Source organism: Ursus maritimus, unplaced genomic scaffold (genome assembly GCF_017311325.1).
Source record: "Ursus maritimus isolate PB19 unplaced genomic scaffold, ASM1731132v1 scaffold_1, whole genome shotgun sequence".
In the NCBI taxonomy this organism is placed as follows: domain Eukaryota; kingdom Metazoa; phylum Chordata; class Mammalia; order Carnivora; family Ursidae; genus Ursus; species Ursus maritimus.
This window is the reverse complement of record NW_024423343.1, coordinates 14,392,325-14,418,195: the sequence shown is the minus strand read 5'-3', so window position 1 is coordinate 14,418,195 and position 25,871 is coordinate 14,392,325. Positions and strand designations below refer to the sequence as shown.

Here is a 25,871-nt window from a genome sequence, read left to right as displayed (position 1 = left end):
GGTTTTCAGAACTTTTGCAAACGATGATGATCCTAAGATTAAATCTGATACTTTGTGCCTTCACTAGTCCAAGTGTACCAGAAACCCCCATTTCTTAAGCTGACTGATCAAGTACAGAATCAAATTTGTTATAGGAGAATTGGTGCTGTACTAAGTTAAGGTTAGAGAGAGAGAAACAATGTCAAACTTCTAACTTCTAGAAAAATAAAAATGCAGACAGACTCAATTACAAACACTAGAAAAACGACATAGCTCTCCAGCAGGCATGCTTGCCAAGTTAAAAAGAAACCAGACAGGTTCCGAATGACCACATGCTTTCATTACTAAATGTGCCAAACCCAAATCAGCCCTCCCGGGAATCACTCCAGTAAAGTAAAATGCATGCCTTGTAAAATTCATAGTCACATTTCAGTTTTTGATATAAACAAAGGATTATTTTATATCATTTCATTTATATATTTTTATATCACTTAGCTGATTGTTTTTATATCATATCACTTAGTTGTGTTTTAGATCATTTTTGCCGCCTATCATTTTATATCATTTTTTTCTTTTTTTTTTAGAGGGGGAGGGGCAGAGAAAGAGAGAGAACCTCAAGCAGGCTCCACGCCCAGCATGAAGCCCAACATGGGGCTCGATCTCACCACCCTGAGATCATGACCTGAGCCAAAATCAAGAGCCAGATGCTTAACCAACTGAGCCACCCAGGCACCCCCATCTTATATCATTTTAGATTCTCCCTTTTACTTCTCTTACTTTTGAAAGTTGACTTTATACTTCCAGTATTTAGAATATCTGTATATTCTTTATACACGTGATTGAAATTGTATATGTTCTGTCTCTCAATAATTTCAGATATTGTTCATGTTTATTTTTTACAATATTTGCAGAAAAAAGTCATTGTATAAACAACATCACAAGGTTTGCTCAAGCATCATTTCAGGTGGTTTGTATTTTCCTCTTTACATTTGTTTTTTTCCAAATTTTCTGCAATAATTATGTATTAGTCATAGTTTTAAAAATTTTTAAGCGAAGATTGCTAGGGAACTACACAATACAGTAGCTACCGTAACATAGGAAGGCAAGAACTGGGTTTTCTGGGATGCTGGGAAGCTGGAGGCAGAGCTGTTACTCAGGGGCGCCAGACCAAGGACTCTGCCACATACCCCAACCCCACACCAACACACCCTGCCAGAGAAAATACGGCTTTGCTGTTGTGAGCTTTAGGTCAAGAAATAGCCCAGTATTTGTAGGCATTCCCTTCATCGAAAGTGAAAAAACAGTTAACATAAATTCTTCTCAAAGGGCAAGTAAGAACCAAAACACAGGGAGGTAACATCGCTAGAACTGAGCCTTGAGGATTTGGAGACCGCCATCTTGCTCTGACGGCATCACTGGCAGCTTCAAGCCAACACTGTCCCTGAAGCCCCAGGGAGCCAGGCTGGGAAGTGCTGCCTCTACTCCTCCCTGTGCAACCTCCTCCCTTTGGATACATTTTAAATTCTAGGCCATTGGTGAGAACGTTTTTAAAAGATTTTATTTATTTATTTGACAGAGTCCACAAACAGGGAGAGCAGCAGGCAGAGGGAGAGGGAGGGGGAGAAGCAGGCTCCCTGCCCACCGATGTGGGGCTCAATTCCACGACCCTGAGATCATGACCTGAGACGAAGGCAGACGCTTAACCAACTGAGCCACCCAGGCACCCCTATTACTGGGAATTTAATCTAAGAGTACATGGGGGGGTGGGGGTTGCTTCTCCTTTGGCTATTCCATAGGCCACCAGAAACACAACGGAAGAAAGGCCTCTTTTTCAGCACATTTACATTAGAAAGTTGCATGGTACATAACTTCCACTTTTAAATAGCTCATCCTTTTCTTTAAGGCAGACCTAAAAAGGCCCTTAAATTTTAATACTCTGATGGTAAATCAACTCGGATGCACCAGACTGATATTAGCACTAGAAAAGAATGCAACTAAATTTCCTTAGAACGCTCAACATTTTCCCTTCAACAAATTTTATCAGCCTGGCGAAGTTTTAAGAGACTTAATTAGACAGGTCATAACAATGACTTCATCCATTGCTCCCTTACCATCTGTTCTTAATAAAGCAGCCAGATTGAACAGAGGACAGGTCACTTCCCTGCTCAAAATGCTTTCTCTAAGAAAAAGCCAAGTCCTTACCATGACCTACATGGCCCTACTCAATGTGCCCCTCCCTACCTCTGATGTCACCAAACACTCTTCCCCTTACTCGCCCTCTCCTAGCCATACTAGCATGCCCTACCTCAGGGCCTTTGCACCAGCTGTACCCCCTGCTCAGCACATTCTGCCCCCATATATCTGCATGAGTCACTTCTTCACTTCCATCAAATCTGTTAAAAAATCCGCTTCTCAGTAAGGCCTACCCTGACCACTTACATATGATGTGCTACCATCACTGGCCTGCCCCAACACTCCTAATCCTCCAACCCTACTCCAGTATTTTTCAAAGTATTTGTGACTTAACATTTTATTATATTATTTAATTTTTTAAAATATTTTATTTATTTATTTGATAGAGAATGAGAAAGCACAAGTGTGGTGAGGGGCAGAAGGAGAAGCAGACTCCCCGCTGAGCAGGGAGCCTGACACAGGGCTCGATCTTGGACTCTAGGATCATGACCTAAGCCTAAGGCAGATGCTTAACTGACTGCGCCACTCAGGTGCCCCACTTTATTATTTTATTATCATTTTCCACAGTATACAACATATGCTCCATGAGGTAGTCATGTAGCCTTTTGTGTACTGATGTATCCCAAGCTTCCAAAACAGTGCCTGGCACATAGTAGGCCCTCAATAAATGCTTTTTGAATGAATGAATGAATGAATGAATGAATGAATGAATATGACAGATCTGCTCTTGTAAGAAGACAATGAAGCAGTAATTTACTCAATAGTAGTTCCATAATATGAAAAAGAAAAGCTAATGTGTAAAATGGAATTATTTAGTTAACTCACAATAGAGCTGTGAGAATTTAGAAGATTAATGTTTAGAATAATATTGATAGCTTTTGAATTATGTCTAAATCAACCATTGCTTCACATCTTAATTGCAGAATTTTGCCTGTGGGAGAGAAGATAAATTAATCTCTTCTGGGCAATGTTGATATACTATCAGCATGCAAGTGTATATTCAGTGCCAATCTTTGGTGGATAAATTTAGGACAACAGATGAAAAAGCAACATGAGAACACTATGCATTTTTCTTCCTATAAATTTTATAGTAAAAGAAAAAAAGGAATAATCCATCATCTATAGTCAAAGAAAATCTCCCTTAGCCCATTTACTGGCACGACTAAGAATCATGAAGTCATTGCAATGGGGATGTGACGTTTAGTTGATGAACATTCAACTTTTCAACTGGATACAAGTATCTGTTCTTCCAGCACATTTGATATTACCCCTCCCAGAAAACGAGACAATCAACTATCAGAAAAAAGTTACAGCCAAAGGAAAAATCTTGACAACACAAAAGTAGACCAGGCTTGTTGCCTAGCATGTACCTAGATGACGGTACAGCAAGTAGAAAGCAAGCCTCTAAGGACATGTGAAACATGTAGGTAGGAAATAAAAGAATTTTCTTAAAACCACTCATTAGACATAGCCATTTCACTTTTTTGTTCTCCTGGGAAAACTCTGTTTTAAATTTCCAAGCCAGTATTTTCAGAATGGGGATCCAAGTCTCTGTCAGCATCCATCCCTTTCTGTTCTCGTGCTTTTTCCAGGTACTGTTCCCAGGGCAGAGAAGCGGCAGGGCCCACCAGCTGCACGACTCCAGAGTTGATAACACAGTCCATCACGCTAGCGTGTGGGGGCTTAATGTTTCCATAACAACACTGAGAATGACGTTAACAGAACACCATCTAACATCAAGATGATTTGACATCTTTGACCATGGCTCTTCCCAAGTCTAGGCTATTTACTGAGTCTACTGGGTTTTCTGTATTTTCTTCAAAAGCAATCTTCAAGGACTTTTTCGCCTGAGAAATGAAAAAAGAGCTATATGGATCATGAGACAAGAGCAAGCTGTTTTAAATCTGTATATGCACTAAAAATCTCAAGGTACGACCAGAAAGTTCGCAAAATGCTAAAGCTGAATAGTCTACTGGATATGATCTAATAGAAACTCAGTTCTAGAGGAGAGGTGCTGCCCAAAGTTCTATCAGTAGTAACAGTTGAGTCAGGATGATTGCCTGGGGATACTGACGTCAAATACTGTTGTTGGTGTGTGTGTGTGTGTGTGTGTGTGTGCACGCGCACACACGCATGTGTGTTTATTTTAAATTCCAGGTTACAGCTGTCTTTTGACCAAAGTAAAATGCAGCTGGGCCAGTGAAAATTTAGACTAAGTGGCTTAATACATGACAGAGGGAAAATAAATGATACCTGACCCCCTTCTTTCTTTTGCAGTTTTTGAAATACACGACTCTTAAGTTTGCAGCTGGCCCAAAGAAGCATTGTTATTTCCTTTCTTGAAATAACACATGAAGTAATGTCTACTTACCAAAATGCAAAGATCTACTGTTCCACCAAGAAATGCTATGCAGAAAAGGCTCAACAAATACCGTGTGATGGATAGAAAACTCCCAATAAATTAGACAGCCACTATTTTTAATAAACCATTAAGGTCCCTCTCTTACTGATCCATTCACTACAATATTCTTTTAAGAAGTGCCTTATCCTTTTATTATGGTTTAAATTTTGGCTCCATTTTTAAGGATTTAAGTTTTTATTGTAGTAAAATATATCTAACATAAAATCTGCCGTTTGAACCATTTTTAAATGTATAGTGCGGTGACATTTAATACATTCCTAATGTTGTACAATCATTACCACCATCTGTCTCTAGAACTTAGTCATTTCCCCAAACTGAAACTCCGTACCCCATTGAACTGAACAACAGCTTCCCACTCCTCCCTCCCCCCAGCCCCTGGCAACTACCATTCTACTTTCTTTTTTTTTTTATGATTTTTTATTATATTATGTTAGTCACCATACAGTACATCCCCGGTTTCCGATGTAAAGTTCGATGATTCATTAGTTGCGTATGACACCCAGTGCACCATGCAATACGTGCCCTCCTCAATACCCATCACTGGTCTATCCCATTCCCCCACCCCCGCCCCTCTGAGGCCCTCAGTTTGTTTCTCATCGTCCATAGTCTCTCATGTTTCATTCCCCCTTCTGATTACCCCCCCTTTCTTTAACCACTACCATTCTACTTTCTGTCTCTATGAATTTGACTACTCTAGATATGTCACAGAAGTGAAATTACACAGTATTTGTCCTTTTGTGACTGGCTTATTTCACTTAGCATAATGTCTTCAAGGCTCACCCACAGTGTAGCCTGTGTCAGAATTTCCTTCCTTTGTAAGTCTCAATAGTATTCCATTGCATATATATATTGCACATTGTATCCATTCATCCATCAATGGACATTTGGGTTGCTTCTACTTTTTGATGAATCATGCTGTTTAAAACATGGATGCACAAATCTTCTCTTTAAAAAAAAAAAGATTTATTTATTTGAGAGAGAGACAGAGAGAGCACAAGCCGGGGTGGGTAGAGGGGGAGGGGCAGAGGGAGAAGGAGAAGCAGACTCCCTGCTCAGCAGGGAGCCCAATGCAGGACTCGATCTCAGGACCCTGAGATCATAACCTGAGCCGAAGGCAGACACTTAGCCGACTGAGCTACCCAGGAGCTCCCACAATCTTTCCAAGTCCCTGTTTTCAATTCTTTTGAGTACGTACCCAGAAATGAAATTGCTAGATCATATGGTAATTCTCTAATTTTCTGAGGAAACACCATACCATTTTCCACAGCAGCTGCACCATGTTCTACTCCCCCCCAGCAGTGCCTAAGAATTCCAATTTCTCCCCATCTTCACCAACACTTGTTATATTCCGGGTTTTTTAAATAGCAGCCATTCTAATGGGTGTGAAGTGTTATCTCATTATCATCCTGATTTGCATTTCCCTAATGAATCCTGACGCTGAGCATTTTTTTCATGTGCCTGTTGGTCATTTTGATATCTTCTTTGGAGAAATGTCTCTTCAAGACCTTTGTCCATTTTTTTCATTGAGCTGTTTTGGCTCCATTTTTAACAATTCCATCTATATACAACTGTAGATGCTGGGGGCATTCTGGTTTGAAGCCTATTTGGAATTTGGGAGTTGTGTTTATGTCTTGGGGCCTCCTGGATATCAGCTATAGAAATTAGAATATGTGATTTGGTAGTTTCTAGGTGCTCTGTGAGTAGTTTAAAGCTTGCTTATTCTCTACCTATTTACTACTGAGTCAATGAAATAATTGCCCTAGGAAAACAACACGGCCTAGTGGTATCAACTGTGGTTACAATCCCGGATTTTACCAAGAATCAGTTCCATGTGATTAGGCAACTTGACCAGCATCTCTGGGGTGCTGGACCTGAAATCATTTCCATGGTTCCTTTCAACCCCAACTGTCTGACTCTAGATACCTATCACACGAGGCAACAATAACCATAGACTCTTTCAAATAATGGGATGCAGAGAGCGCTTCTCAGATGGGCAGTCATAAAGCACTTTTTCATACTTCTCAGAAACCAAATATTCTAAAAAAACACAAGGATCACGTTGACTGAGCAAAGTCTTCCCCCCAGATCTGTGAGCCATTGCTTACCTGACGTAAGACAAGGGCAATAAAACTTGGTTCTCTTCTACCTTTTGCCCTTAGAGAAGTGGTTTTCAAGTTTGAGGGTTTTTTTTTTTAAACACAGAATGTCTAGATCTAAATAAAAGTCAATGACAAAGAGTAGAAAGTGAAATCTGAGCAGCTCTGGTTAGAGATGTTGGGGGGCTTTGGGGATCTCCACGGAGTTTTGCTAGAACACCGCTGTCCTACTGTTCAAATAATGGAGGGAGAGGGAGGGGTAAAACCAGGAATGTGCCATAAAGTCACAAAAACAAGTAAACTGGAATCAAACCCAGTAATGAAGCCAATGACAAAATGGACTTTTCTTCCACGATTGCCTCATGTATGCCATTCTGACCTCCCGTAAAGCCAGACAAGTCATCCTCAGAAGCCGCGGTACCCCTCTGAGTGCAAGGGGTGGGAAGGAAGGGGCCAGCCTCACATCCACAAAGGATCTCAAACTTAGAATTGTGTATTATCCAGGAGGTCACAGGGAAGCCCCAGTGAGGCCAAAAGACAGAGATGTTCTTCATACGGGACATAAGCTTGTGCCCATTTCCAGTCCAAGCTCCGGGCCTACACAGTGAATCGATATGTGTTTTATAAATCCCTAAAACATTCTGCAAAAGGGAAAAAGAAAGTGCACGGTATTTTATGTATGCTACACACATTCACCGGTTAAGCACAAGGCTTGAAAAAGTGCCGCAGTATTTATAGCCTGGCTTAGTCACTTCGTTTTTTTCACATGCCAGTGACTTCAGAATATGGAAGTGGCCTGCGTTTTGTACCCCAGACCCCTGACCCCTGTGACTGTCACTGGAAGGAAGAATGTGCCGAGTAAGTGTGAGCAAAATCATAGAGAAGACGCTGCCGTGGGCATAACTCGCATCATTGGGTATCTCACAGTCTGCTCTGATAACAATGGGAAATGGCTATTCTCTGCCTTTTGTTCTTTGTTCTGCTCTGTCTCGTTCAGAGCCTACAGCCTAGGAACAGAGACCACACCCATCAGAATGGAGTTTAATAAAGAGGCAAAAACGACAAAGGGTTGACCTTTCTGTTTCTCAGACATAACCACATTCTGAAACCAAATATACTTAAAAAGTAACATTTAAACCATCTCTGGTCACCACTCCAGGCCGAAATAATCAGGGGCATGTACCTAGGACTACTTTTCCAAAGACCCTAACAAATGGCACGAACAAAATTCTCACCGATCATGGGACTATCCGCCATTTACAAAACAGCCTCATACTTCAAATATAGAAACTCTGATTTTACTTCAATCCAAACTAGGTTTGCACATTAAACTAAAAAATACAGCAAGAATTCTAAGACTGTGCAAGAGATTTCAGGCTGACAGTAATAACAAAGACCCAACTTTATTTTAAATGAACATGATTTAATTTTTGACTTGGGCTTTTAATTCATTTTACCAAGAGGATTGATAGAGTTAATAAAACAATACCATTGATTTGGTAAATGTTCTATAAACCACCCTGGAGAACGTTTGAGAATCTGCTATAAAACTGGACAGACTTTGATTCTCCTTGCGTGGTTAATTTGAGTCGTGGGCTCCAGTGTAGGACACATATTCTTTGCGAGGAAGAGTCTGGAGGAGGTAAGTCTGGGAGAAACTGTATACAGTTGATTTTGGATTCAATCCAGGGAAAGCAGAGAGACTGGGTTAATTAATTTCAGAAAGACCCAAGTAACAATTCTTTTAGGTTCTGATTTAACCTTCAGATAACAATCATTTTCCTTAAAGGTTTATGAACCAACTTCAGACCTTGGTACTAACTAACCTAAAATGAATGACGCACAGATTTGTAAAACCAACCTGACATGTGAACCTTGTCAGAAAAACTAAAGCAATGGGTCCTAGTTTCCTAAGAAATCTAAAAAGGCTTTAATTCCACAGCAAAGAATTCAAGCACATAAACCCTTCTTATGTGTACATTACTCTGCAGTCCAAAGAACACGATACTACCAGAGGAACTTTATCATCCGGGTTAACTGGCTAAATTAGGAATGTAATGTAACATAGGCGATGACAAACCTCTGTGACAGAGAGTGGATGATTATTCCTTTCATCTCCATACATTTGAAAAAAACTACTTCAGTTGGTCACTTGTCAAAAACAAATCAAGAGATCATAGGGCCCCTTTCTGAGCAAAGTCAGGACTCCAGGCCATGAACATGTTGCGATGCTAAGAGAAGCAGGAAGTGTGAGTAACCACAAGCCATCACAATCTCGATAACCACCAGCAAGGAACAGATAGTGAACACTGATACGAGACCCCAGACAGATGTCCTAGAATACCCAAGTCAGTGACTAAGCTCAAAGTCTGGCCAATGGCAGGGAGGGATTCCAAAACAGATACGTCTGGCTTTAAAGCCTGACCTCTACCCACCATCCACACATCAATCCTTCCTACCGATCAAAGGCAGTCTTCAAATGTGCATTGCATACATGAGACTAATTACAGCTTTTGAGCCTTCTGAGTTTGTGCTCACTAGATGCATAACACTACCGTCCACAGCACTGTAGGCTGTTCACAGAAGACTACAGGTAATCCTCATAACCTGGCAATTAAAATAGCCCACAGTGGCAAGATTAGCTCTCTATAGAAGACACAGTCCAGTCAACCATGGTGTGGTCATTCCACGGCTGGAACGACAACCAGAAAGAGGCTTCACGATCTACTCAACAGTAGCTGTCTGAAGATAGCCGTGTTAGCCGCAGTGTTCTGCTCAGAGTCCTTGAAAAACAAGGACAATTTGGAAAAATTTGTGAACACAGCTCCAGGGGAAGAAGTGCCCTGTCTGGGCTCTATAACTTCTCAGGGACCTGTCCTCCAGGAAGACTCCAGTCTATTGACCAATATGAACAAAGTATTCCACGTGACAATGATATTTATCAACAAGAACGACCCATTCCATGGCGGGCATGGTTTGGGGCGCATTTACACAAATTATATGTTGAGTCCACATACTTAGGTGATGTATCATATTGAAGATAAAAGAAATTAAGTTGTTGACACTTAAAAGACTTTTCTGGAATCATCAAGATATAGGTGGCAGGGCTAGGTAGTGCTTTCAGATTAGGATTCTATACCTTTACAATAAATGCCCAAGGTTTAAGATAATTTAAAAGGGAGAGGGGTGTTGGTAGACTTCTTAAAATTCTATGCAAAATTTTAGATTTATGAGCACTTGCTCTAGGGAATAGGTTCAGAAATTTTCACAGATTTTCAAAAGGGTTCTTACCCCAGAAAACTTGAAGAACCGCCAGCATGGTACTTTATACATGCTACATTCATTAACGTGACTTTATTTCATTGTCACAGATTTAAGCTTCAGCCATAGGTCCACAGTTTAACGCTATTGTAATTGCCATTAAAGTAACTTCAAGGCTTATTACTTGATCGTGAACCTGACCTCCGCTCAAATCTCATTATACGATTCCTTGCCGGGCCCCTTCTACTCTCAGTGTGAGTGATGAAGGGTGGATGATGAAATAAACATGCATTGGCCAAAGGGCTTCTACTCTCTACCTGGTGATTCCAACTCCCAAGCAAAAGCAGCACAAGGAGCACCAGACCACACCCTGCACTGGCCTGGCCCACTGGGGGGCCATCACAGTCCGCCATGCGTCGACAGGGCTGAAGATGGACTTAACATCTTCAATCTTGAACACCTGTTTCTCTTTGATTAGACCTTCCAAACAGCATGAACTGTTTTTTTTGTTTGTTTGTTTGTTTGTTTGTTTGTTTGTTTTTAAGGGAGAATACAACAGATGTTTTGGGATCACTTTCGCTGGAAATAACCATTCTTCACATCACCCAATAGAGAAACTGGCAATGTTAGAAAAATACACTCTATTTTCTCACTTCTTTTCCTTGCACAACATTTTAAAATTCAGAAATCAAATCTAATTTTGGCAATGTGTAGCTACAGAAAAAAACAAAGTCATTGGCACCCATAAATGTGTGACTTGGCAGTAAAACTGATATTTAATTATAAATCTTTCAATGATGTTATTAAAAAAATACCACCCCAAGATGCATTGGTCAATTCTATCTCAAAAAAACTGGGGAGAAAAAAGATGCTTTGTAAAGAAAAGGAAGTCTTAGTCTGTTTATGAATGTCTTATTTCGCAGTTAATAAAAAAGAACTTTACACCTTTTTGGGTCACTTTGGCTCAAGGTCTAAAATTTTTAGCTTCCACAGTCAAGACTCTAGTACAGAATATAATTCTAAATTGGAAGTGTATTATGTTGTAGATATTTGCTAAAAATATAAGGATTATTGCAAAGCTATTCTATTCTTTGAACACTTACTGATAAAATACATTTACATTAACTAGCTATACGAAGGAGCTCAGGAAAATCGGATTTAAAGGCTGGTTTTATTAAAAATTCTTAATGTCTCTGTGTTAGCAAGATTTAGTGTGGTCTTTAAAATATCAGCATTTTGACCCTGAAATTGATTTACATGGGGCAGAGATGGCGCCAATGCAAATTTTATTGGGATAATGTTTGCTAAGCTCGTTCCTCCAAAAATTACTTTCTACCATGATTTAAAAGACACTTTTGATATTGATTTTACTCATAAATATGGATAAACATCAGTTAATCAGACAAGCCCATTATTTCAAAGAAGGGCACTTTGAAAAACTTTTTTTTCTCAGAACAAAAGTTATTTATTTTGCAACTGACAAAAGGAGAAGTCTTTTCCAAAGCTCTACAAAAGGCACCAAAGCTGAAGTTTTCACATCCAGTCTCGTATGTTTCAAAATGTTTTATTTTTAAGTAAGTGTAATGCTTGAATTTTAATAAGTATTGACATATAGTTGCTCAATAAATATTTACTGCCTGAAATTTGTTTTAAAATGATCATAGGTGGGATGTCTGGGTGACTCAATTGTTAAGCCTCTGCCTTCAGCTGAGGTCATGATCCCAGAGTCCTGGGATCGAGTCCCGTGTCTGGCTCCCTGCTCAGCGGGGGAGACTGCTTCTCCCTCTGCTTGCTGCTTCCCCTGCTTGTGCGCGCTCTCATTTTCTCTCTCTCTCTCTCTGACAAATACATAAATAAAATCTTTAAAAAAATAAAATAAAATGATCATAGGCAAAGATAGGTTCAAGTTCTTCTGAGAAATGGGTGTTGTTGTTCAACTTACCTAATACAAAGAAGATGAACATAAAACTACATTTTTAACACCTCAAATCAGTAACATTCGTATGGGTACATACTGCCCTCCACCATCCAAAAATACGCAGAGGAACAGGGATTTAGTTTAGGTGTTTGTCCCAAGCAGGGCCCGTCACACCACTCATAGTCCACATCTATGAAATGACAGTGCTGGACAGAAGACAAAAAAGCCAGACCTTCCTGGACCGTCCTCCAGATGAATGACATGGAGAAAATCTCCTGTCTTTCAACATCCTCCACCAAAGTACTCCACTTCTTCTTGCACACTAGATATCTGGGTATTTTGGGTGTGTGTATGCATGTATGTTTTCCAAACTCGTTCCCCCACGCACCCATGCCAATGGGCTTGTGGGCCCTGAGGCACCTCCTGCTGGGACCCACCTTACCACCTGTCTCCTCCTCTCTGCCCATGTCTGAAATATGCTCCTCGTGGAAGCAGGTCCGTAACATCCTTTCAGGACCCCTCTCAAAATCTCCACTTCCCTATGAACCCCAGCCCCTGCTGGCCACATCTTCATTTTCAACAGTCTTCGAAGAAACCCACAGTTCAGGGTAGCATACAAGCTGCTCTATTTATATGCCCCCCCCCAAATGGGATCAGAAGCATTATCAATTCTGTTTCCTTTATAGCTCTTCATAAGCTCCCATTCCGGGTTTAGACCACAGTAGGTATGCAGTAAATGTGTACCTAAAGCAAAACGATAATGCTATGCTTTCTTTACACTTGACCTGACCGAGGCCAAAACTGCACTCACGACCATGCCTAGACTCTGTAAACAAACAGACGTGTGAGCAGCGCAATGACTCACTATCTACTTACGCGTACTCCGTGTTGGTGTGGCCATCATTCCTTCAGGCCAGCTGTGGACGTGAAAATTCCACCTGCGGGCTGCAGTGAGGACAAGCCCAACTCTCACCAACAGCAACACAAGGACACACGGCTCAACAACTGAGCATCAGGCCAGCCCTGCCTCTGATTCTGAGACATTCAGAAAATAGTGTATTTTGGGTTTGGAGAGGCAGAGGATTTTCTTGTGGCTCATAACAGACTGGGAGAGCCAGAAAGGATTTTTAAGAGTATGCCTCAGGTCCCTGCTTGCTGCTTGCTTCATGGGACAGCAAAAACAGGCCTGGGGAGGTAGGGGAGTGGTGAACGTCACGGCTATTGGCATAGCCGGGTGACGACCCTGAGTCCCCTTATTTCCAGGGCAGCCATCCTTCCAAGTGTTATCCTCTTCTGTCTTTCTAGTGATGTCTGTCTTACGCCGCCATTAAAATGACCTTTCCTTCTTGAAACATACATGAAAGTGGTAGAAGAATGTTTGGGGACAGACATGCAGGATAGTGAGGGAAAGAACAGCCAATGGTATTTTAGAGGTACACAAGGGAACTAACCCCTTCGGGACAAAACACACACACACCCTCTCTTAAATCCACCTGCAATTTCAGTAACACTGTACCTTGGCCGCTACGAAGGCAACTCATCTCCAAAACCAAGCAGTGGAGTGAAGGAGTGAAGTGAGGCTGCTCCTGACTTTGGACAAGCCTCAAGCTACTTTTGACCCATTTGCCCAAGTGCTTGAGAAGAGTATTAACATCTTTCCACCTCTAAAATTAAAAACAAAAACAAAAAAGTTTCTCCCTCTGAACTTTCTGGAAAATCCACTTGTGAGAAGTCTCATTCCCGGATGATACCAGATGAATCCTGTCCTAGTGGGGTTGATGGGAGAGCAAAGTTAGACAAGGGGGCCTCAACGAGAAACCAGGCTCTCCTCCAGCATTTGCATTTCCTTATAACTGCCTGTCGTTACGGTCTGCTTATCAACCCCGTCCACTCACACGCACACCCAGCGCACGCACGGTTTGCTCTCTTCTGAAAAGCTGAAGGCAGGATAGCCCTGCCCTTCTGGACTCAGTCCCGTGCCTCTCTCTCCCTCCCATGAGCCCCTCCCAAGTCCTGCTCCGCGGAATTCCTGCAGCAATGACATAATCTGAACAACAAACATTGGTGCTTAATGATCCACTCCCACACTCATCCAGATTTACGGTGCATGTGAGAAATTTCTTCCCGACAATACAAGTTTCTTATAATCAAGAAACAGATCTTCCACTTGTGGGTTTTTCTTTTCTAATAACCTCCCCAGTTAAGAGCTCAAAGAGGAAAACAAGTGAGGAAAAAAAAAAAAAAAAAACCTGAGAAGTGATTCACATATTATTTCTTCATTTATCACTTCGTCTGGACAGAGTAATCAATTTGGAATATACCAACAATACTGGTTAATCATTGAATTTTTGTCTCATAGTAAATACTCCTCTAATTAGGTTTTTCTCCTGGAGTCTTCTGAGAGGCAGACTGGACTTTGGTTCTGTTTCAAATCATTTGAGGAGCAAGGAAATACTGGAAATAGTAGACATTCCAGGCAACTTTCATTATGACTTTGAAGTCGAACGAAACATTAATAACTTGGGACCCTATTCATGTTTCATAGTGATGCTTATTTAATCTTTCTTAATGTGAATTTTTTTTGTGATTGAGAACAACTTAGTTTGAGAGGCTATGCTTACTAGGCTGACCTCAGTACCCTGCCTGGTAATGATCACTTAAATGTTAAGAACTTTCATTTTCTTCCTACCGCAGTCTACCCAGCACTCATTAAAAATCTGTCCCCGGGGCCTTTATACCTGGACAACGATGTCTACAGCCTGAACAAAACTTGTTAGGAGGCAGGAGATGGCACATCCATCACCCTCCTTCAAAGTTCAGGTTCAATCTGAAAGATGGATCTGCCTGGTTATACAGTCAACTCCCCCCTTCCCCCTTACTATTTTACCAAGACTGTTGGTGTAGATTATCTGAATCCTTAAAGTATGGAAGTCATGAGGCCAAATACACTTTGAAAGGTAGGATTCATATGCCACGTACCAGAATGGAGGACTTGGCTTCTTAGTAAAGAAACTGAAAGTACTTGTCTAAGAAATAAAAGAAAAATGTCCTAGACATACGCTGGGTTTTGAACCACACTGGAAAAACACTGTGATCTTATGATAACCCTTACCTTCTCCCACCTCCCCAGTGTTTACAGTCTAGGATACTTTGTTTCTTTAGTTCATTGGTTCAAATAAGTTCCCTAGGGGGAGAAAAAAAAAAAACAACTTATGAACCATTTTTAAACATTTTGCGAGTTTTTTTCCAGTTTCTCTTAAAAATAACCTAGCTAACGTTGATGGAATGCGTTCTAGGTGCCAGGCCTCGCGCAAAGGGCTTGAGCGGGATTATCTTGTTTGATCTTCAGGTAAATTGAGGAAGTAGGCCCAGTGTGAGAGGGATAAGCGAAGTGCTCAAGATCACAGAGCTTACATGCAGGGCCTGGGGCTGTCTGCCTCATCTTATTCTCTTACTGGACACACTGCCCTGACATCTGACACCGCCCTCCGCCAGCGGCTCCAGGGGGGGGAAAGCTGGGCAAAACGCCCTGTGTGTCACTTCCACAGGGAACCAGTCACTAAATATTTACACAACAAAGATGTGTCTTCCAACAGCATGTCCTGTCCCCCGATGAAATTCTGACACTTCTCTTAAAAGCAACATTTTTCCCAAGTCTTTTCTAGCTTCACCTGCATAATGAAAAGTTGATTTTTTTTTTCTTTTTTCTTTTCTTTAAGGACAGCAAGGGGAGCTGGGGGTGTGAAGCAGACACTGAAATTGGGGGCAGAACAGTTCAGTGATAATCAGAATCTGATGCCACATTTGATAGGGCCTTCTGGACTTTTTCAGGGACATGACTTCTTAATCTCGCTGGAATGTTTGGCTCTGTATTGAATGCAGAGAGGCCAACCCCAGGTGATCTGACAGCCATCTCTGTATTTTAATCGTTGAGTCCTGGGAAGTGAGTAGAAAACATTCTACATTGTTACCAAAGGTTTTCGGAGTCTCTGAAATGAGAAAGATGAATCACATTTTCCCCCTCGGTTATTCTCAAGTCTCATATGAAAGCAAGGTACAAACAGGAATCTCAGAAGTCTGGCCAAGAGTCCAAGTTAGAGAAAGCCTGTGTGTGTGTGTGTGTGTGTGTGTGTGTGTGTGTGTGTGTGTGTATTTTCAGGGAATTTCTGCTTCCATCCCAATTCCAGACACATCTAACCTTAAGAAGTTACAAAAATAGGGGAAAACAAAACAGAGTTTTGCTGGAGAAGTAATATAAATGACACAATTTTTAAAAAGTCATTTTTTATGTAATTTAGAAGATATGACATTCAAATGGAGGAAACTGAATGGTCTAATAGAACATACAATAAAAAGTGAAACTTCATCACAGCAGATGCTTAGAGCCCTTCCCAGAAAGAATCACTGTTTCTTGCATATCCTCCTAGAAGTTCCCAGTTTCTATATGGGTGTATCTGCCTTATTTTACACAAATGGGGAGCTATGTACAGGATTTACATTGACAAAGGATACCACACCCAGATTTTTAGGGCAAACCTGGGAGGGGCTGGGGAAGCCGTTACGTATGCGGACATGGACAAAGGCAATGCCTGGGAGAAGGATATGGATCCTGAATTCTTTGTCCAGCCATAACTGGTTCAGGAAGTGACAAAGGGCCAGCTGAGTCCCTGGATGAAGGGACCCTCCTCCTCTGGCCACAAAGGGCTGAAATGGCAGGGCCTGACATAGCCACCAAGCCCAGGACTGCTCCCAATTCCACATGCCCCGACAGGTCCCCACATCACCCGCCTCAGAAATGTCTGCAAATTCCACGAAGTAAAAATGAGATGATGATTTACCAATGCTTTGCAATATCTTCTTCTGTGTAATTGATACAAAATATTTAGAAAGTTTAGAGAACTTCCCACCAAGAACATGGGCTCCCGAACAGCATGAGCAACCTCTGGGTTGTTTCCATGAACTAACCTCACGGCTAGTTTCCATGAACCCAGAGTCTTTACCTGGGTCCCTGAGTTTGGAAGGATCCTAGACTTGGTTTAATGCTCTGCAGTCATCTAGAAATTCTCAATAATTTTCAAACAAGGGATCCTACATTTTCATTTTCTATTGGGTGCCACAAATTATATAGCCAGTCCTACCTGAAGCACTGTCTGGCATAGGGCAGGTGTCCAATTCATTTGTCGAATATAGTGAATTAATGGAAGTTACCTTAGAACACAGGTCAACAAACCATAGCCAACAGCTCAATTCTGGCCCTCCACCTGCTTTTATAAATAAAGCTTTATTAAAACATACCCACACCCATTAGCATCTTGTCCATGACTTCTTTCACTCTATAATAGAAGAGTTAAGTGACAATGATAGAGACTATAGGACCAATAAAGCCTAAAATACTTCCAACCCAGCACTTTACAGAAAAAATTTTCTGATCCCTGCTTTAGAGCACCAGCTCAACTTTTTCTACCCAAATAACTGAAACAGCAGAAAAGGCAGGAAGCTTTGTGAGATGAAGCATGCTAATCTTTTTTTTTTTTTAAAGATTTTATTTATTTGACAGAGAGAGAGACAGCCAGAAAGAGAGGGAACACAAGCAGGGGAGTGGGAGAGGAAGAAGCAGGCTCCCAGTGGAGCAGGGAGCCCGATGTGGGGCTCGATCCCAGGACTCTGGGATCACGCCCTGAGCCGAAGGCAGACGTGAAGCATGCTAATCTTAAGCACCTAGCCATAAACAAGCTATTTCCTAGGTTTTTATCTTGAAAGTCTGTATGAATTTTGTATCTTGGACCCAAATGCATTCGCGTTTTTGTGTAGAGAAGTTCTTTAATCTGAAATGATCTGTAGAAGTCACGTTCATTCCTTACTGTCCCTCTACAAGAATGAGTAGAAGCATGGCAGCTTGCAAGCCATGGCCTTAGTTTCCCCCTCTTTAATGGCCCAGTGTGGAAAGAAGGTTACTGTAGCATTTACGTATCCACTGAACCCCACCACACACCCGTCATTTCTTCCCAGCCCTGAAGTCTTGCTAGAAAAGATCCAACAAGGACATTAAAATATGGAATCCTGAGTGCCCTTCTTGACCGAACATACGTAGGTCTATGCCCCATCACACGGAGAGACTAGCGAACGCTTGTATTCTTTTCCCCCAGGCACCTTCCAGAAACTCGTTAGAGAGAGTCATTTCAGATCTGAGGTCTCAGACTTGGGACTCTGTCAGAGATTTTTCAAAGGCCAGCTTCCTCATAATAGTCAATGGCATTTCATTTCTAACATAAATCATTTGCAGCACTCCTTTATCATAGTTAAAATTCACAATTTATCCTGCCATCAGGAGCCACATAATAAGCACATTTTCTCCAGCTGGTCAGGATGCTGGTGAGACAGGTCAGGGCAGCCCTGAGAGGATTCAACGGGCTTTGCCTCTGGTTCCTGTGTGCATTCTCTCTCATATCACAGAATCTGGGGGATCCGGGTGGTCAAAAGGAAGTTTGTCCTGGGTAAATGGCTAGGATACTCTAGGGAAAACAAAGAATTCCATCAGAGAAGAACAAGATAGACCAGAAAGGAGACTTTCTGAGAGGCAAGTAAGGGTCCCAGGAAAGAAGTTATCCCAGTGAAATCTCGGACCACTGGGAGAACCTCTGGCCATTGTAACTACAAAATAATATCGAAGGAATGAGTCATGGAGATAACCAAAACTGCTTATCTCTGGGGACTCTTCAAGGAGTTTTCTGTTGTTTGTGGTGGGGGGTGGAGTGGGGAGGAGGGGTAGCTTTATCTATTCTGTTTTAGTCGATAATGAAATCATTCAAGGGACACAAAAGGACACACACTGCAAATGCCCTGTGGCAACTACAAATCAGCTGACCATTTCCTTCCAGCTGCTGTTCGTAAAATGCCAGGTAAGACCTGTAACCTGTTGATGGTATTTGCCGCAGAAGCCGGTAATGGGAACTCAGAAGTAACAATCCCGGCGAGGGGTAAATACAAGTCTCACTGGTGTTGTTGGGAAACCTTGGGGAAGGGCTGTCGTGGTTTACCCTCTGGGGACAACTGAACACCACAGAGGGACATTTCCCTCCCGTATTCCCAACCCCCTCTACTCTACACTCACCCCCGGCCAGCAGCCCAAACCGGGCCTCAGAGCAGGCAGGCGCTCATTGCTCTAACAGACTACTTCACCCTCAAACTGGGCCTTAAACTGCCAGAGTAACTACACACTTATTACAATTCACTTAAGCCTGGGACAATTACACTGATCTACTGGGTGAGGAGGAGGGGATCATAGCAGGATCTATAGGTTCCGGGTCAGACTTCTCCCCCCTCACCCTCCGCAACTCCTCTTCACCCTTCCTGTTTGCACGTAACACAATGAGATGAGGATGAACATGGGCAACTTTGAATGACCTGATTTAGGAGAAGAAGCATTCATGCTGTTTCAAGCTAACATCAATGCTCATAAAGAAACGGCTTCACAGTTCAGCTTGGGAAGGTCTCTCTCTCTCTCTCTCTCAAGGAAGATTTAAAATCATACCAAAGAAATCTGTGATTTTTTCTTTTTTTTAGTGGAAGTCTCTCTCACTTTAGATAAACAGCATACACGATGAGAATTGGTTCTGCAGCACAAGAAGATGATGGTTCCTATTTCAAAAAACCAGTCACCGTTTGAGTTTCTTTCAGTGAGTGATTCCTCTGTTTTGTTGACTATGTGGTTTTGAAAGTCACTTCAACTTTCCAAAAGCATGAAGATTACATAAAGCAAAGTCGACTTGCATTTTTACTAAAGGTGTCCCCAAAGCTTTTCAAATGTCACCAAGTCCCCACTGCCAACTTCTTACAAGAAAACAGAATAAAGAAACAAAAAGAAAGAAAGGAAGAAAGAAAGAAAGAAAGAAAGAAAGAAAGAAAGAAAGAAAGAAAGAAGGAAAGAAAGAAAAGAAAGAAAGAAAATCCTCCTCCTTCCATCAACACTGTCAACCATTCAGTACTAAACTCTTCCCACTAAGATGTTTAAATACACTGGGCTCAGAAACCGCGGGAATCCCTGAAACACAATAACCCTACATTGTTTTCCATGGCAGAGGTTTCAAAAACAAAGACAGGGTGCAGAAGTACAAAACTGATTCAAATAAGATAATCCAGATACAAACACAGTCCTGAGATTCAGGACGTATGAAGTCTTAGTGCTAGACATGCGGACCACCCGCACAAGGGAATGAAGAACCATTTCTGGTGGAGAGGCAGCAGGTGGGACGTTGTAAGCATCTTCCAGGTTCCTAGAGTAAGAGCTGGCAAGAGTCAGGAACGGAGCAGGAGAAAGACAGGGAGTCACCAAGTGGCCCTCGCCAAAAAGCCAAAGCTGCTGGGCAACGGGGCGGGGTGGTGTCACCTCATGGCAGGAAGAACAGAGGAGATGCCCCAGTCCCTGAGCTCTTACAGAGGGCAAAGCTGCTCTAAATGCATTCGCTTGCATTAACTCACAGAGCCTGTCTCTGACCCCCTTACACTCTTAAAAATAGGTAGCCCCCAAGACCTTTTATGTATGTAGGTTGTCTCCATTGGTAGGTACTGTAATATACATTTAATGGGAAAAAATTTTTAGATATTTACTAATTCATTTTAAGTAGTATTACACATTAAGAGAAATATCTTTTTCACGAAGTCACAATATTTTCCAAAGCAAAAAAAGAAAAAAAAAATTGTGAGAAGAGTGGCGCAGGTTTACAATTCTTCAAATCTCTTTGACGACCGACTCAATAGGAGGTGGCTGGACTCTCCGAGGGGCTTCTGCATTCAAACTGTCACGCTATCTCAGCGCATGTCAGTTTCAAGCAAACTCCACAGACAGTCACGTAGGAATGAGTGTGAAAAAGGCAGATAATATCATAGTGCTATTATGAACTATTATGAAAATACTTGGGTCTTGTGGACCTCTGAAAAGTTTTAGGGACTCCTTAAGTTCCTCAGACTGCACTTGGAGAACCCCTTCTTATTATCCCCATTTCACAAACGAGCAAACCGGCACAAAGCGGTCAAGGGGGCTGTCCAAGGCCACACTGCTGAACAGATCAGAGCAGGTAAAATGCAAAGAGCATAACACCTTCATCTGGTTGCTACAAGGATTGCCTGAGACGGTGAATGGAAAGGGCTGAGCATCCCGTGTGGCCCAGTAGAAGTGCTCAGTAATAACATGAACACTTCTGTTAGGCAAGGCCTGGTGGAAAAGCTAGGGAAACTTCACACATTTCTGATTACCTGTTTATATGACATCACAAGGAAAAAGAAAACTCCACAGCGAGCGCTGTCTAGAGCAAGGATCCTGCCCCAGCTCTCGGGATGGAAGTAGCATTTTGCTACTCAGAATTTCCAGGGCCTTATTCCATCCTCCGTTAGGTAAATGATAATGGCGAGCTAGGCACACTGTCACCATGTTCCTTGGGAAACCTGAGCAAGCCAACAGAACTGCTCCATTATTTACAGCCTCCTTTTTGCATGGTGCTGTACTTACAAGGAAGGAACCCTCAACAAACTACCAGGGCACCTCAAGTCTGTGCAACCAAACCTCCTCTGGGAACCCGCATCTGTGGCCTTTCCGTCCAGGGGCTCAGCACCCCGCTGCTGTCCTTGTCCACCAACGTTCTGAACCCACAGGCCCTCCTGCTCCTGCCTGAGGAGGGCCCTCCAGCCCTCACAGTGCAGGTCACTTCTGTTCCTGCTTACATTTGGGAGGTGAGCTCACCTGGGGAAGTGGGGCCCTCACACTCTCAGAACAGTAGCCCTGGACTGAAGGCACTGGAAGGGGTGCCTGCGACAGTCTTTACCCCAGTGCATGCTAGGATCTCTCAGCTGGGGCACTGAAACTGGTCTCCTTGTGTCTGCGTTGACACCCCTCCTCACACACACCCCAGTCCACTCTCTGCCAACAGCCAGAGGCATTTTTTTCAGTGTAGAAGGGATGAGGTCTGTTATCTTGCTAAAAGGCTCCCAAGGCTCAATTCTGTTGGAATGAAACCCGAACTCCTTAACTTGGCTTCTAGGACCTGCTTCAAGGGCTCTGGCCTCTGTCCGTCTTTCTGCTACAAGCAAGGGTTTCTTCTCTGGGCCTTTGCTCCGTCCGCGCCCACTAGGGCAGCGCCCCTTCAGGACCTCCAAAAGCTCAGATGTCACCTCCCCCAAGAGGCCTTCCCCGCAGTCCTCCCTAGAGGTGCCCCCCCCCCATCCGGTGGTAGCGGGGACTTCGGAGCACACACTCGCGGAGGTAACCTTTACTTTCCCGGTAGACGACTCGTCTCCCCGCGTCCGCAGCCTCCCCGGAGAGTGTAAGCCCCCCGCCAGCACAGGTCCGCCTGGTCCCCCGCGACACCCGGAGCCTGGCCTCGTGCCCGGCACAGACGACGCGCACAGCGAACGAGCGAATGAATGAAGGAGCCGCGCCGGTGGCCGAGGGAGTCCCGGACGGCTTCCGGCGGCGGGACCGCAGACGCGCGCGGACCGGACCCGGCGGCGGCTCCCCCTACCCCACCCCCGGCCGCCGCAGATGCCTCCCGCGGCGCGCGCTCCCGGGTCACTCACCATGGTGGCCGGGCCTCCGCCGCCCCCGCCCGCCGAGGAGCGAGCGGCGAGTGGCGAGCGCGGTGGTCACGAGGGCGCGAGGCGAGCGCAGGAGCCGGCGCGGCTGACAGGTGAGGTGCCCGCCTCAGACCATGGCTGCTTCCCACAATGCCCTCGAACTGAAAGTTTGCAGACTCCTCCCCGCGCTCCTCCCCTCTCCCTCCTACCCCTCTGCCTCCGGCTCCTCGCCCTCCTCCCCCGCTTTCTCCCTCCCCTCCCTCCTCCACTTCCCCCTCTCCCTCCTCCATCTTCTCCTCTGCCTCCTCCACCTCCGCCTCTCCGCCACTCTCCCCGCCCCGCGCCGCTGCTCTCCCAGCCCAGCGCCCCGCAGGCGGCAGCAGGTGCACAGGCACCTGCGTGCGCCTCCGCACCCCGGGCGCTGGGAAGCGCTAAGGAGGGAGCCCCGAGGGGACTGCTTTCCTGATTCTGCCCTGGGAACGTGTCACTCATTTATTTGAGAAACGTGTATCTGCCCTGGCACTTGCGAATACACTTAGGGAAAGTGGCAAGAGGCGGGCTCGACCTAAACCGCGAAGGGAAGGAGTGGTTGGCAGATCCGGAACTAGAAGAGGTTACTTGCCCCGATTTCTTTCTTTCTTTATCTCTTTTAACCCTGCAATCCGAGGACATAGATCGTTTTCTACAGGTCTGGTTTTAAGATGTCTTTCCTAAGACTTTGTGCCGTCAAGTCTCCAGTCTCTCTCCTTCTCCACCTGATTTTTCTTAAGTCTAGAGTTTTTACCTGGGACGGTAGAAGTCTCCAGACCCCCAGGTTGTAAGCAGAGTTTTGAGTGTATACATAATGTTCTTTTGGGAGAGTCCGTTGGTGTCATCAAATACCCAAAGAGATCCGTCCCTGGAAGCCAAAATTGGTGGAAGTCCTTCCCAGGATTTACTGTGTAATTTCCGAGGGGTGTGGGCCAGCTGAGGTGATGGGAAACAAGGGATTTTGCGTCCATCCATGCATCCCTGCCACATTTATCAGTGCTTACTCTGTGCCAAGTGCTACAAAAGGAGATGGGGGTCCAGCTGGGAACAAACAAGCTGCCTTTCTTCTGAAGCTTACAGGCTCTTGTGGGACAACAAATAATAAATAGGTAAATAAATAATAATAATTTGAAATAATTATGAAGTAAGATGAGTGTTAAGTAGGTAAAAAGATTATAAGGAGGGTAAGAATAGGTGGCTGGGATGGGCTCAGGGAAAGCCACATTCATTGAGCTGGGAGATGGGGGCAGGGAAGGCTGCCCCTGAGGCAGTGACCAAAGCCTGGAGGTGAGAAGCCAGTGCTCAGAAGGAAAAGAGGAGAGTTGTCATTTTCAAAAGACCCTAAAGTAGGCGTCTGTGTCTGGACGTAAGTGATAGGAGGTCAGAGTGGTGGCTGGAGCCGGAAGCCGGTGGGTCTTCCCTACTTTGTGGCATCATGAGCACGGACAGCCCCCAAGACAGCCTCGAAGCTCTCTAAGAGCTCACCTCCATGTTGCTACGCACCTCCTGTTGGCCTCCTCCCCAGTGTTGGGGCATCTTCCAGAGGGCTCTGGAAGAGGATACTTAACAATTGTACCCCAGTCAATGGGGTGAGTTTGACTCTTGACAGATGACCCAAAATTTACTATGAAGTTAGGAGAGCTGCTTTCTAAACTTCTGTCACCCCAGGGTACGTTTTCTCCCTCTCTCTGGCCTTTTGACTTTACCCAGTTCAACTCTTACCTTTGTGTGTCTTTTTCATTCTAACTTCAGGGCAGGGCCCAGCCCTGCCCCACCTTGCCTTGCCAGGCCTATGAAAAGCACCCAGAACCCTCTGCTTTAAGGGTTTTATTGCTAGTGCAAAGAGCTGGGGGACTAAAGTTGTGCTCGAAAACTAAAGAAATCTCAGCGCTGTTGCCATGACAGTTCTGTAAAAGATTAAAGCAGGAGAAAGTTCCCTTATAGTGTGGCCCATGGTAGGGAACGTTTGATTCGAAAATGAGGGGAGTTTAACTTAAAAATTATTAGTATCCTTTGCCTTCCCTCACAGCCTTGCTGAGAGGGGCAGTGGAAGCTCTCCTGGCCTTATGCCCCTAATGCTCTTCCCTCCAGATTCTCCCATTGCACCCAGATCTCTCCCCCACCCACCCACCAGGGCTGGACACTTCACAGAGGTTATCTTATCTGGCTGTAGAGACAGCCTGTAGAGACGGGGGTGCCGTGCCGGTCATCCAGACGAGAGCCTGAGACCAGAGGAAGTGAGGCCAAAGCAGGCACAGAGAGCGAATAGACAGAGCTCGCCTGGTATCAGGGCACCAAGGCTCAAGCTGATTCCCCCTGAGGCCTCACACGGGACAGACCCACTCAGTTCACGTCAATGGGCGGTGAGCCCTGTTTATTCAGAACACCCACGTGTCTCAGAGGAATAACTTGCATTTTTGAGTCTGCATTCCCCTCTCCCATCTTCACTCCCTTTCGAACCCCGCAGCAGGTCTACCAACAATGAGGCTGACCCCAGGGGGCACCCAGAGGCCCTCTAAAAAGGGGCTCCCTGGTCCAATCCTGACGGGGTCTTTGGAGTCAGAATCTGCTGTCCTAGGCAGAGACCAGGGTGCTCCGTGTGCTCCGTGTTTCGGATGCGGTCGTGAGCTGGCGGACGCGATTCTGTGTGTGTACATTTACTCACCACACGATGCCGGTAATAGGGCCGCTCAAGTTATGAGTTTCACTTCTCACATCACTCCAGAAGGACACAGTAACAGAAGATAGAGAGTATGCGGTGAAAGCCACCACCAACCAGGGAGGTGGGGGAGGGGGAGAAATTAGGGTCCTGATAATAAAGTAGCACTGTGATAGTCCATCAACCAAAATACCACCTTTCTAGAAATTGGAAGAGGTCAAGCTACACGTTTTAAAAATAATAGAAGCAAAAAGAGAGGCCCACTTCGAAGGCGTCTTACGTAATGCCACCACGGCAGCACACATCCGTGACCGAACCCGGCCCTCCGCTTCCCCAGTGCCCTCCTCTTCGCGTCCTAACTAATCAGCATCTCCGGTAATCCCTTCTGCAGTGCACAGGAATTCATCTTGTCACGGGGAAACTTTTGGTTTAAGGCCATCCGCTCTTTAGAAAATCCTTTTTCTTGTCAAAACAGGGCATTTTAATCCCAAGCGGAAAAACCTTATCCACTCTACTTCTAAAGAATATTTCCAGAAAAATTTTCGGTTAGAAATAATAGAGGTTCATTGTAGTTTAGGAAAACCAAGGAAAGTGTTGTAAGATCCCATTCTTCATTCTGCCATCAAGAAATAACCACTGTTATATTTGGTGTAGTTCCTTTCAGATTTGTAATCTATAGAGAGAGAGGAGGGAGAGAGGTCGTTTTTAAAGCAAAAGTTGGAATCCTCTCATATGTACTGTTTTATA

General features: G+C 44.1%; 1 protein-coding gene across 1 annotated transcript in view; it reads right to left on the bottom strand.

Annotated features, from left to right (window-relative positions):
- Window positions 1-22,612, bottom strand: part of AP1S3 (adaptor related protein complex 1 subunit sigma 3) — a 52,774-nt gene extending 30,162 nt beyond the window's left edge. The window contains exon 1 of the mRNA XM_040639845.1: window positions 22,439-22,612. Coding sequence (XP_040495779.1) covers window positions 22,439-22,441 — 3 coding nt within the window. The 5' untranslated portion in view covers window positions 22,442-22,612. The remainder of the gene's footprint in view (window positions 1-22,438) is intronic.
- Window positions 22,613-25,871: the final 3,259 nt, after the last annotated feature.